The following is a 13,017-nucleotide window of genomic DNA, read 5'->3' on the forward strand; positions in this document are numbered from 1 at the left end:
ATCCCCATGCACTTGAGATGGGAGCCTCCTCTTACTCTGCACAGGTGCTGTGAGGACTGCAAGGGCACAGACTGCTCTCTGGCAGAGGTGAACAGTGACACTGTCATTAGCACTATTATGACAGTAACCAGCCCATCTTCTAGCAACAGGAAGCGGCCGACAGCTGCTGAGAAACACTGCTTAAAAACTAATGTGAAAATGAGGGTGGAGTTTGGGGCCAGGTTTTCCTTCTTAGAGTCACATGTTGCTGTGTTTAGGACACTATTACCAACTCTGGGCCTGCACAGTAACCAGCAGGTTAAAGGGGCTGCAGGATGAGGGTGTAAGAGCACGTGCTCGTCTGTCCGCCTTCCCGGCCACCCACCCCCCGCCAGGAACTTGCTGCAGAAGAGCCTGTCTACTGGCGGCCTGGCCCCAGCTGTTGCCTGTGAAAGCAAGGGAAGGACAGTAAAGGATCAGCTGGAGCACAGCATTTTCAGAGGTCTGACTTCAAAACTTTATGAAGAAGAACCACATGGACTTTTGCAGAGGAGATTAAACTCACCTGAGCTTGAGGAAAGGCTAACGCACAACCAACACCAAGAAGGCCGGGTGGCAAAGGTTTTTATGAGCAACAGCCCTTTCCTGTTAACCACAAGGACCATTCTAGGACTCTGGAAACACATGCGCCCAGAGGTACGCATCCAATGTGGGGACACAGCACCCAGGCAGCGTGTTTCTAGAGTTATCTGGTGGGACGTAGACTAGGGTCTTCCAGCTCCCCGGTGGCTTTTTGGGACCAGCCTGACTCCTCCACTGTGTCTGGTCTCAGTGATATAGGTGAAGGACGAGTCCCGGACACCGTCTGCACTGTGCTGGAGCGATGCCACGGGTCCAGCTCATCTTCGATGATGGCACCAATGCTGCTACTGTACCCAGCACTGTGAGCCCTCATCATGGTGCTGCAAGCATCCAGATGTCTGCCCTGTTGCTCGTGTTACAGAAGCTAAAGGCATACCCTCCCCACAACTGAGATCATCCCCCTGCTTTCTGCACCTGCAGCCTTTGGGGCCTGCTGTTCATTAGAGCCATCGTGGCCATCCTCCGGCCTTCTGCCAGGTTCCAGCTCATGCCTCTGCCCTTTCTAGGTCATTCACCTGCAGCTTTTTTAAGATTTTATTTATTCACGAGACACAAGGAGAGAGGCAGAGACACAGAGGGAGAAGCAGGCTCCCTGCGGGGAGCCCGAAGTGGGACTCGATTCCAGGACCCTAGTATCATGCGCTGAGCCAAAGGCAGACACTCAACCACTGAGCCACCCAGGTGCCCTCACCTGCAGCTTTTAAAAGAAAACATTTGTGAGCCTTAAAGTGACACTAAGGCCCAAGACAGAGCATCCAGACCCCTCAGCTGCTTGAGAAACTGCCATTCCACTACTAAGGCAAGCAGACCACCGGGCCTCCCAAGCAAGATGTAACTGGATGGCAGAGTCCCAACCAGCAGGCAGTAGGCAATGTGGGGGAGGGGAGGAAGGGAGCAAAAGAAAGCGTTAACCGTGACCAGCACAAGGTAGACACTTGGCATCAAAGGCTGAGCAACAGCGACAGCACAACTGGAAATCAGAACTCCTCGCCAGAGCCGGTGCTGCCTCCCAGGAACACTGCACACTCCTGGTTACGCCTGGGGAAGCAGTGCCACTAACTGAAGCAGGTGGAGGCCAGGGGTGGGGCCCCAACACAGTGGGCAGGTGCCCCCCAAACACCAGCCGAAACCCTGACTTGCAGGACTAAAGACAGGTGGGCCAGCCGCTCCTCCAGCCCCACACACGGCAAACTGCCTACCAGCGCCGCCAAACCTGGCCTCCAGTGCCCTGATCCCACCCAGCGCAGGCTCGACACAGGCCAAGTTCACAGCTACCCAACATCCACCTCGACCCTTAGGGGACCAGCGTTACAGATACGTCAGGAACCTGCAGCCACACCTCTTATGGACAGTGGTATTAGCCTTCTGGGTTATGCTAACTTTCATAGTGACAATGGTTTTTTGGCAAATAAACATGGTATCTATTTCCACATTTAGATTATTCTTGAGTCACAGTGACCTATCTGTTAAAAGAATTAAACAGTTCTGTTTGCAGTGGTATAACAAATTTTAATTCAAAATAGACACTCTGAAACAATAGGTTAAAAAAAAAAATAAACTTCGACAAGCTCTTTTTGGATTTACAACAGAGTACACCAACAATCACAGACCAGTTTCACAACTGCCTCAAAAATGCACATTATAGCAATTACATGCAAGTTTCTATGTTTTAAAATCCATATGGTAACATTATCTTATTTCCCAGAGACCGTCACATCCTCTTAGTATGCTGGACAAGTGCCTCTGCCGTGTGTCGCCAGGAATATGATTTAAGGTCTAAACTGGCTGGTCTCCATTGCTGGTTCTGGTGCTCTGAGTTACTTGAGGGGTGGGAGGAACCGAGGGTTTAACTGCACAAAGCACAGGAACACAGTGGAGCTCTTTAGCAATACCACGTCCCTGTAACGCACACAACTGGGCTGCAGGAGAGCCTAGAACAAATACGCTGACCTCTGGGACACTGCAGAGAGTTAACATACCAACACAGAGACCACTCTCACTCTACTCACTTCGCTTTGTCCCCTGAAAACCCATGTCTACATTTCAGTTAGTATCCACACTCAGGGGTAAAAGTTTCATTCCTGAGTAACATGGTCCTTCCCTTTCACTGGTTTATGAACAGTTAGGTTAGGAGGAGTTTGTGTGTGTTCAGCATTTATTCTAAAGGCACTAAAAATTTATTGTCTTACCTTTGAATGGAGAAATGACTTACCACCATATAAAAACGGGGAGAAGTCTACACTGAAAGTATTTCTGCACCTACTGAATTGCTTTATTTATAAAATAACTCTTATGAGCTAAATATAAATAGGCTTCAGGTTCAGTGTGATTTTAACAAAGGAAAACATTTGGTTTTCTATGATTTGTAATAAAAAACAGCTGCTAGGATGAACTTGAAACAATCTAAGTCAAACTCATAGTCTAGTAAGCAAATACTTGCAGAGAAGGAACCAGCGTGAGTTAATGCAGTGCATCCTCGGGGCGCCCACCTCCCCAGGCCGTGTGCTCACTCTCTCAGCTCAGACACTCATCGCTGGCCGCTACCCATGAAGCTAACTGAGGACAGCAGCACAGATAATCAAGTATTCTGAAACAAGCTGAAATTTCCTTAAATGAAAACACAAACATACAGATTTCAGTTTCATCCTACGATACTGACACTACTGGGTAATAGGACGTGCATGAAGGTTCCAAGGATTTCATTTACATGACAGGGAAGAACTAAAAATACTTGTTACAAAATCAAACTGCAGGAAACAATAAATCTGAAAGAACTATTCACTTCTTTTATATAGAAGTCCTTCTGAGCACCTGAAATAAATCTATAAAGAGCAGCATAAGGACCACTGAAATTGATTAATTCAACATACAGTGAAGAAAATAACATTTTTAAATCTCAATTGAAAAAAACACTAATTATCTAGAACTTTAGATTTCCTTTTCTTTTTTTTACAAGTTTTGTGGCTCATACTCAAAGTTCAACCTGTGTTTAACATTTTTAAGTTCAGACATATCAAAGCCTAAAAGTACAGAAGGCTTGTGATTTTTTATTGCTTTCATGCAAATATATCTTCTTTTCCCAAAAAATGAAGCCACATCGATTTTCCACACCCACAAGAGTGAAGAAAGAAGTTCTATTTCCTTTTTACTAGGATATGGTCTCTTGTGGAAATAATCTCTAAGAAATTGCTTTTTCTCTTCATAAGAACGGTCTTCATATTTTTTAGGGTTTAATGCTAAAATCTGAAGAGCGTCATCATTAACCAGCGGCCCCCCCTCTGTCCTGATTTCATTCCTCTGTCTTTTAAAAGGCACCACACTTGCCACCTTTTCAGGAGCCAGGGCTGCATCACTGCTAATAACAAGAGGCCGCTCCTCTGCATCCCTCTGGTCTTCTGTCCCGAAGTGGCCATCGGGCAACTTTCTCTTTACAGAAAAACTAGTGTCATGGACCACCTCACCATTCAGTAAGAGCACTTCGCTGTTCTCAATAAAATTAGGCTGGATCTGGAGGTCTGAGCTGCTGTCCTTTGGAGCACTTCTGCAGCGCAGCAGGTGTATGGCAATGGCTGCCAGGGTCATGTTGCCAGTGTAGACTCCACAGCAGTGGATGCATTTGAACGCTGGGGATTTCAGAATGGTGTGGACCGTTGGCGTGATGTGGTGCCTCTCCTTCAAATGAACCTCATAAGCCTCAGTCGTCACGAAGGTGCCAAAACAAAAGGGGCAAGTCAGTGCTTGTTTGCCAGGGCTCCCGGAGGCACCCTCTCCCTGGGGTCTCACTTTAATATACACGGGGACCAGGGACTTGGAGTGGATCCCAGCCAGTATTGCCAAATAGACCTCCCGCTCCCCAAGCTCTTCCTTTGGCAGAATGGTAATGAAATCAAGATGGGGAAACATCAGGTTGCCATTGGCATCGACATCCAACTGGAAACCTTTGTTACTATAGTCCACAGGTAACTTCTTCTTTCCCCGGTGCATAGTCCTGCTGTGCTCTGAAAGACCTTTAATGTCATGGAAAGTGCACGGACAGAACAGGCACCCCAGGCCGTGCATTAGCAAGTGATGGATGAGCTCTTCCTCGGACACTAAGCATTTACAAGAGAGACACCGAACTGTTTTCTCTCTCATCCACTTTAAAAATGGTGCACATGCTGCCAGCTTTTCAGGCTCCAGTTTTTCAGCAGATTTGGACTCACTGTGCTTATGAGCCACTTCCATATGAACCTGGTAGACGTTGGAAGGGAAGAGCTCATTGCAAACTGGACAGGTTTTCCATTGCTTCGCTTGTTTGAGTGCCTGGTTCGCCTCTACCACAGACGGAGAGGCCTGAACAAACACACTCTGAGTGGCACTGACGAGCACCGGAGGGGAGGGCATGCTGGCCACAGAACTGGCCATCTGTGCAGCTGGGCCCGAAGGCAGGAGCTGGATGGGCATCTGGGAGGGAGGGACAGCTGCCATACCACCCGGAGGCACAGGCAAAGTGACAGACACAGGGGCAAGGGTATACGTGGGAATCCCGTTCACCTGCTTCCCTGTAGGGATGAGCTGTCTGAGAATAGAGCCCGACGTGAGGAAGGTGGTGTTCTGAGAAGCACCAGGCCTAACTGGCTGACTTGCAGGCAGGATGTTGGTGCTCACAGACTGATTAAGTTGTAGGACCCCAGGCCTAACTGGCTGGCCTACGGGGAGCACTCCTGACATGACAGGCTGGCTAAGCTGAAGAACACCAGAATTAATACCCTGGTTCACAGGGAGGACACCTGATGATACTGACTGGGTGGGAGAAAGGAGCCCAGGAGCGACCACCTGGCCTGCAGGCAGCACCCTCAGTGGTACCGTCTGGCCAGGAGGGAGAACCCGGGACGGGACTGTCAGCCCAGTGGGGAGAACCCCTGATGGGGCCGTTTGGCCAATGGGGAGAACCCCTGACTGGACCACCTGGCCAGCAGGAAGAACCCCAGAAGTCGCCGTCTGTCCTGAAGGGATAACCCCAGCAGGGGTCATCTGGCCTGCAGGAAGGACCCCTGACGGGACAGTCCTACTCACAGAAATGACCCCTGGTGAGACGGCCTGAAGAACCCCAGGGGTGACCGAGGGACTGACAGGAAGGACGCCAGGCCCAGCAGGTCTGCTGACTGAAAGAACGCCAGGCCCAACAGGCTGGCTAAGGGGTAAAGCTCCAGGGCGGATGGTCTGGTTTAGAGGGAGGACACCAGTTCCAACAGACTTATTTATAGGTCCAACTGGCTGACTCAAGGGCAACACAGGAGGATTTGCTGACTGAGTAAGTGGGACTCCATGAGAAAGAAAGACAGGCTGGGGAGCAGAGGGAGGGAGAGGACTGGAGACTAGAGTCACGTGGGACTGCACCACAGCAGGCGGAGAGTGCGTGAGGCTTCCAGATGTGCCTGAGGCCACAGTCACTGGCTGGACCATGGTCTGGCTCTGACCATTCTGTGGCAAGGCAAGACGAAAGCAAGGGGATGTGGCTGTGATGCCTGGAGCGCTGCTGTTTGGTGGTGCAGCCAAAGGCGCTGCTGGTTTTGGAGCAATGTGCATTTGCTTCAAAAGTCCAGGTTTCTTAATATGTTCTGAAATCACGGACCTAAGTTTATTCTCCAAATCCCTGTGTATGTCTGATGTCAAAATATGATACATTAAAGCATCCTGGCTGCTGGCATTGGCATTGCACTTTTTACAATAATACTTGTCAGATGGTGGCATCTTCTCAGTAGAAAGGCTATCCTCAGTTTTGGGTTGCTCACCCATTTCCTCAGTTCGCAGGCCAAAGTAGGAGTTAATTAAGTAGTGAAAATGGGCTACCAGCACATGCTTCTTCATGCTGTAGTACAAAGTGTTTGAAAAGTTACATTTTAAACATGTAAAACTTATCACATCACTCCTAGATTTCGTTTCACCTAAAATATTTACTGTGTAGTTCTGGACTTTCCGAACAGGTGCATGAAACATTCTGAAGTGCCTTCCCACAGTTTTGGGTTGAGAAGAAAACACACAGTTTGGGCAAGGGATCACCAGCTCCTGATCAATTTCGTCTTCATGGTAACGATGTAAATGATTTTTGAATGAAGTAAGCACTTTTGTAGAGTATTTACAGAGGCTACAACAGTATGGCTTTGTTCGATATCTCTGTTAAAAGAAAACAAAGTCAAGCATGCTTTAATAAAAAAATCAGTTGCTACACCTTCTATAGTTCAAAACTAAATTATTCTTCTTCATTTAATGTGCTACATAATTTAACACTATCACCCCTCACAGAACAGTGTTTTTTCTAAACCAGGGCAAGTTTTTTCTCAAAGGGCCAGAGAGTAAATAAATACTGCCTCTATGCCAACAACTTGGTGCCACCATTGTAACAGAAGAGCACCCACAGATAATATGCAAATCTACAAGCATGGCTTTGTGCCAATGAAATGATAGGCCCTAATTCAAATTTCACAGAAATTTCATGTTACAAAATAATATTCATTTCTTTCTTCTCAAACATCTGAAAATGTAGCAGCTACTCCTAGCTGCAACCATGCACACAGAACCCAGCCCACAGCTCTGCCCCACTGGCCCTTTGAACCCAGCTCCTAAACCACAACCCATTACTCCAATTGAAGAAATTCACTCAATTCTCTGAGAAAGAAAGCTAGTAAGTATTCCATTTCCCATAGCTCCAATGTTGTTTTTACTCCAAATTCTAAAACCTCTAGAATTTATCTGCAAATAAACTAACATGCAAACTGTTAAACACGTCATTACTTGCTTTTATTTCCCTCATTCCAGAAAGGAGCCAAATGACAGTGCTCACCACATCCAAGGGTCCCGTAAACTATGTGATAAAACTGTAAGAAAAGAGGGCTGTACCTAAAGCACGACGACAATCCTGAGGGAGCTCCAGGCCAGAACACAGACCAACGATGTAGTTTCTCTTTGGGGCAAACACAGGGGAATTCAACAAGCTTGGGGCATCTGTACAAGAGCTGGCCAAATGAGAAATGTGATGTTCTAACATCCAAAAATGTGCTGGTTGGTGAAGGTTTGAGGGTCACAAAGTCTCTGGTCTCATGAGTCTCCTCCAGACCCTAGAGCTGGTGAACCACCAACTGCCTAGCCCTCCTTTCACAGAAGAGGAAGGTAGACCTGGGCCAACTAATGCTTCACATGAGGGAAAGACCTGCTTGTGACACCACTTCTTGCTGGCCCTTCCTAACCCTGCGCTCTCATGTCCCCCCACAAACATTTTGTACTTTCCGTCACCCTCTCTCCTGTTCACACAGGTTTCCTTCCTACCAAAAGGCAGAGAAATCACTCAGCATGTTCAACAACGTGGAACTGTATTCTCAGCAATTAGCAATTTCCCAAGTTCTGGCATTTCTGATAGGATCTAGAATAAACCTAGGGCAACAGCCAACCCCATACCACAAACCAGAAAAAACAATAACCCATATTTCACTGATTCTAAAAGACTTTTTCCCCCAATTTTACTATCTCAGAAATCTGGATACACTTTACAACTAATAGTTTAATGGTACAACTCAGTTTAAATGAAATATTGCTTTAGTTTTATTTAGAGGTTCATTAAAAAAATGGTGTGTCTCAGAACAGAGTCAATACTTTTGTAGTAATGGACGATAACAGATGGTGACTACACTTACCATGGCAAGCACTGAGAAATGTAGTTACCGAATCACAGTTGTGCACCTGAAACTTGTAACACTGGATGTCAACGATACTTAAATAATACATCTTTTTTTTTAGAATTTTTTATTTCTAAGTAATCTCTATACCCAGCATGAGGCTAGAATTTACAACCCCTAATGAAGAGTTTAGTTTAGCTAGCCAGGTGCCCCAATAATACATTTTTTTTAACGGTACGTTTCATACTCAATGAAATACTGTAGTGAAAAACCAGTTAGTCAATGAAAATTACACTCAATGAAAGAGCCAACAGAAATCACTAAAGTTGCATGTTACTATTTTTGGGTCAGGGAAAGATTTCTTCAATATGAAAACATAAACATGATCCATAACTGGACCTCATCAAAGTAAGAAAGTTTCTGTTCTGTGAAAGACACTGTTTAAAAAGACAAGCCACTGGCTAAGAAACAACATTTGCAAATCTCATACCTAATAAAGGGCTTGTATCCCGAAAACATGTTGTAGGCATGTACAAGTCTCAATAATTTAAAAAAACAAACAATTTTTAGCAAATGGGCAAAAGATTTGAACACTTTACCCAAGAGGGCATCCAGATGCCAAATAAACATATGGAAAGATGTTCAACATCATTAGGCAACAGGGAATTGCAAAGTAAAACCAGAGAAGGTGCCACTACATACCTATTAAAATAGAAAATTAATGGATAAATCCATAAGCACCACAACCCAGACAGAATCAAGTCTAGTTTAAATGCAGAGTAACTTAGATGCAGACCACCCACACCACATCAGGGAAAAGCAAAATGGTATAGTCACTTTGAAAAACAGTTTGGCAGTCTGTTATAAAGATAAATATAAAAAATAAATAAATAAAAAATAAAGATAAATACATACTTATTTACCATATAGAGTCCAACAATTTCAATCCTAGGCCCTTACCCAGAAGAAATGAAAGCCTATGTTCCCATCAAAGTCCCCTGCAAAAGCTCTAGGAAGAGTGATCATTCAGAACAAGGTGAGTATGAGAGCTGGGCCCTCCTGGCAACAGAGGAAGAAAGATGACTGGGGCCAGATGCACAACAGTGCAGTGAGGAGGACTGGGTGCCAGCAGAAACCCTCACCCTGGACTGGGCACCATCCCCATCAGCCTGTGGTTGCTTCCTTATGTCCCATGCTAAATCAGCTCTGTCACCTGCTAGAACCTTAGCATGTCTCAGTCCCCAAAATCCAAACATCTAGCAAATCTCTGTTCTCAGAGCCCTTAAGAACCTCACTGCAGCCACATGCTCCAGCAGGAGCGCACATCTCTGCCGCCTCCTGAACGAAGAGGAGGTGCTGAACTAGCAGACAGCACAGTCCCTACCTTATTGGGCAGGGGTGGTGTTTCCAAATACGGAACCTAATCAACAAATTCAATCTCTGCTATTTCATACGGTCATTTAACACTTTATGCTGAGGCCCTATTCACCCCCCATAAAACAAGCCCCCTTAAGGGAAAAAAACTAACTTGAACCTATTTGTACCAGGCACTCAAAAAGTGTTTCTTGATGTAAGCTTAAATTAGGGCAGCCTGGGTGGCTCAGCGGTTTAGCACAGCCTTCAGTCCAGCACGTGATCCTGGGGACCCAGGATCAAGTCCCATGTCAGGCTCCTCTGCCTGTGTCTCTGCCTCCCTCTCTCTCTGTCTCTCATAAATGAGTAAATAAAATCTTAAAAAAAAAAAAAAAAGAAAGAAAAGCTCAAATTATCTATTATACTGCATGTTGCCTTTTGGGATTTTCTGAGAATTCAGAAGAGGAAAATCAATGACATGTAAGAAAAGATTCATGACGTCAAGGTCCTCAAAGCAAAAGGCATATTTGAACAGCCATGTGCTGTTCCAAGCAGAATAACCAAATCAAGGGGGCATCTTGTGTCTGGTGGTAAAGAGGGGTGTGGTGGGTCAAGGAGGGCAGAGACCAACAGGTGGGACACAAAACAGAGGCAGAAAAGTACAACTCAGGAGGACAGTTGGCAACAGAAATGCTTTTAAAGAAATCTGTGACACAGCAATGATTGACTAGTAATAGGAAAATCTTTTTAAAGCCCAAAGTTCCAAGGCCAACATGGCTTGGACGAATGGAGGGAGAGAGGAAAGTGGGCAGGTGGCAGAGTCAAATCTGGGACATGTGGAGCTTGGTACTGATGAAGGTGCTGATGTTATGGAGGGCTGGGTGTTAGGAATGGTTTTCCAGAAAAAAAACACTATTAAAGAATTTAGCTTGAATCTGCTTAGGTGTGATGTCTCAAATTATCATAAATTGTGTTTTTCATCTCAAAGATATTTTTAATTAAGCTTCCTGAAACCAGGATGAACCTTCATCATACGTAATGACACGGCAATTCTTTTTCCTCAGAAGAGTGATAAATCCAAGGCCTTTCTTGCATGAGTGGCCGTCTTATGATCAACAAATCATAGTTTCACTGTATCTCATTATCAACCTTAGACACAGAAAACTCTCAAAGTAACAATGACTCTATACTATAAAGCATTCGTTGTTGGTTCTCCTTCCCTGAACTTTACATGCCTCCCCGTATACATCCATGATCCCAACACGTGGGATGTTCCTCAGAATTGAACCAACACTTACCCCCAACTTCTGAGGAAATATAAAAATCAAATACAAAAATACATACCACTTTCTTTCCAGAAGGTTCCCAGAGAGAAATATCTCCCCACGATGTGTTAAAAAAGTACTTCTCTCCTGGGTCAAAGCCTTTAAGGTCCTTTTAAAAGGGGAGAAAAAGAGATCGTTAAGCAATTTCAAGAGAAGGAAATATTTAATAACCTGAAGGGATTATTTTAGCTCCTAAGAAATCTGCATGGGAAAGTAAAATGAAAACACAGCTCGTGAGCAAACTGTGGCAGAGCACTCATAAAGCGTAAAAACGGAGGAAAAGGCTGAAATGATCTAAGTAAAAATTAAAGTTTTAAATTATAGTTAAAAATTACAGTTTTATAAGTAGTAAACAGATGAGAAGAGCAAAGCTGCACGAGTGAACACTGTCTTCCGTAACTGGCAAGCACCTGGGAGGATTTGCCAGAGAATATGAAGTGGGAGGTCCCAGTGTGTGCCTGACCAAGGATACCCAGAATCAGCCCTGTTGTGTGGACAAGGTGTGGACAAGGAAGTGGACAACACAACAGAAAGTGGTGAGGAGATGGGTCAGACAGGACACGACACTGAGAACCAAAAAACCAGATGCAATGCAGTTCACACTGAACCTGGGTTAAACAAACCAAGTGTAAAACACATTTGGGGACATTGGAGAGACAAGAATATGGACTGTCAGATAAAAAAGACAAACATTTAATGACACAAGGATGGAAGGTAACTGAAAAGTACTACAAAAGCATCATCAATATGAGCTCACTGTGGCTCACTACACACACAAAGAAGACACTGAAGAACAAGATGTTAACAGGCAGGAGTATGGCATTTTGAATTTTATTTTCTAAAGAAATGACCACCTGTATTTTCTAACTTTTACAGGTTATATTGCTATTTTTATAATAATTAAAGACTTGTAACATAAAAAATTAGTGAAGCCAGATAATAATATAACAATTGCCTTCAAATATGCCTACCCTGGGGATCCCTGGGTGGCGCAGCGGTTTAGCGCCTGCCTTTGGCCCAGGGCGCGATCCTGGAGACCAGGGATCGAATCCCACATCGGGCTCCCGGTGCATGGAGCCTGCTTCTCCCTCTGCCTGTGTCTCTGCACCTCCCCCCCGTGACTATCATAAATAAATAAATTTAAAAAAAATAAAAATAAAAATAAAACAAATATGCCTATCCTAATACAGTTCTTACCGAGTCCATTCAGAACTACAGAAAAGTACAAATTATTATAAGGATTTAAATTGGAAATAATGTATTCTGAGGTCTATAACATATATAAAAAATGTATGGTAACAGCAACACAAAGGCTAGAGTGGGAAACGGAAGCCTAGTATTGTAAGGTTCTTTTTTATTTTTATTTATTTTTTAAGTTATCTCTAACCCCTACATTGGGCCCAAACTCATAACCCCAAGATCAAGAGTCACACATTCCACTGACGAGAGCCAGCCAGGTGCCCCTTGTAGGGTCCTTAAATGTGAAGCAGTATATCAGAAAGGTAAACACACAGAGCTAATAAGCCAATAAAGGAGATACAATGGAATCATAAAAAATAGTCAAACCAAAAGAAAGCGGAGACGGAATAAAAAAACGGAAAAGACTAGTAAACAGCGAGACAGGACACTGAAACCCAACCCTATCAATAACCATGACTTAACACAAAATTAACAGGGGCAGGAAACTCCCCCTATGGTAAAGGGCAGTTAGTAAATACTGAGGGCTCTGCTCTCACAACCACTCAGTGCCACCACCATGCACAAGAGCAGCCATAAACACCAACAAGCATGGCTACATTCCAAGAAAGTCTATCTACAAAACAGACAGCAAGCCACCCTCCCTGGTCTCAATACTGAAATGTAGAGGCACATAAAACAAGACCCAATTATATGCTACCTACAGAAATCTCACTCTAAATATGAAGACACAGACAGGTTAAAGATAAAAAGATGGAAAGAGATGGGTCAGGTCACTCTCCCTAATCAAACGACAGCTGGAGGAAATTACATCACACAAACTAGGTTTCATGGAGGAAAAAAAGAATATCAAAATGGATAGGAAGTCA

The 13,017-nt window shown here is 44.6% G+C and overlaps 1 protein-coding gene across 11 annotated transcripts in view; it reads right to left on the reverse strand.

Moving 5' to 3' along the window:
- Nucleotides 1-2,104: 2,104 nt before the first annotated feature.
- Nucleotides 2,105-13,017, reverse strand: part of ADNP2 (ADNP homeobox 2) — a 35,018-nt gene continuing 24,105 nt past the window's right edge. For 8 of the 11 annotated variants that reach the window (XM_025421919.3, XM_025421920.3, XM_025421923.3 and 5 more), the window contains 2 exons: nt 10,971-11,060; nt 2,105-6,777 (listed from right to left, as the gene is read on the reverse strand). In XM_025421919.3, coding sequence (XP_025277704.1) covers nt 3,571-6,777; nt 10,971-11,060 — 3,297 coding nt within the window. In that variant the 3' untranslated portion in view covers nt 2,105-3,570. Of the gene's footprint in view, nt 6,778-7,500; nt 7,617-8,291; nt 8,344-10,970; nt 11,061-13,017 lie in introns of all 11 variants that reach the window. The other 3 variants (XM_049111450.1, XM_025421924.3, XM_049111459.1) reach the window with 2 other exon arrangements.

This window comes from Canis lupus, chromosome 1 (assembly GCF_003254725.2).
Source record: "Canis lupus dingo isolate Sandy chromosome 1, ASM325472v2, whole genome shotgun sequence".
Classification (NCBI taxonomy): domain Eukaryota; kingdom Metazoa; phylum Chordata; class Mammalia; order Carnivora; family Canidae; genus Canis; species Canis lupus.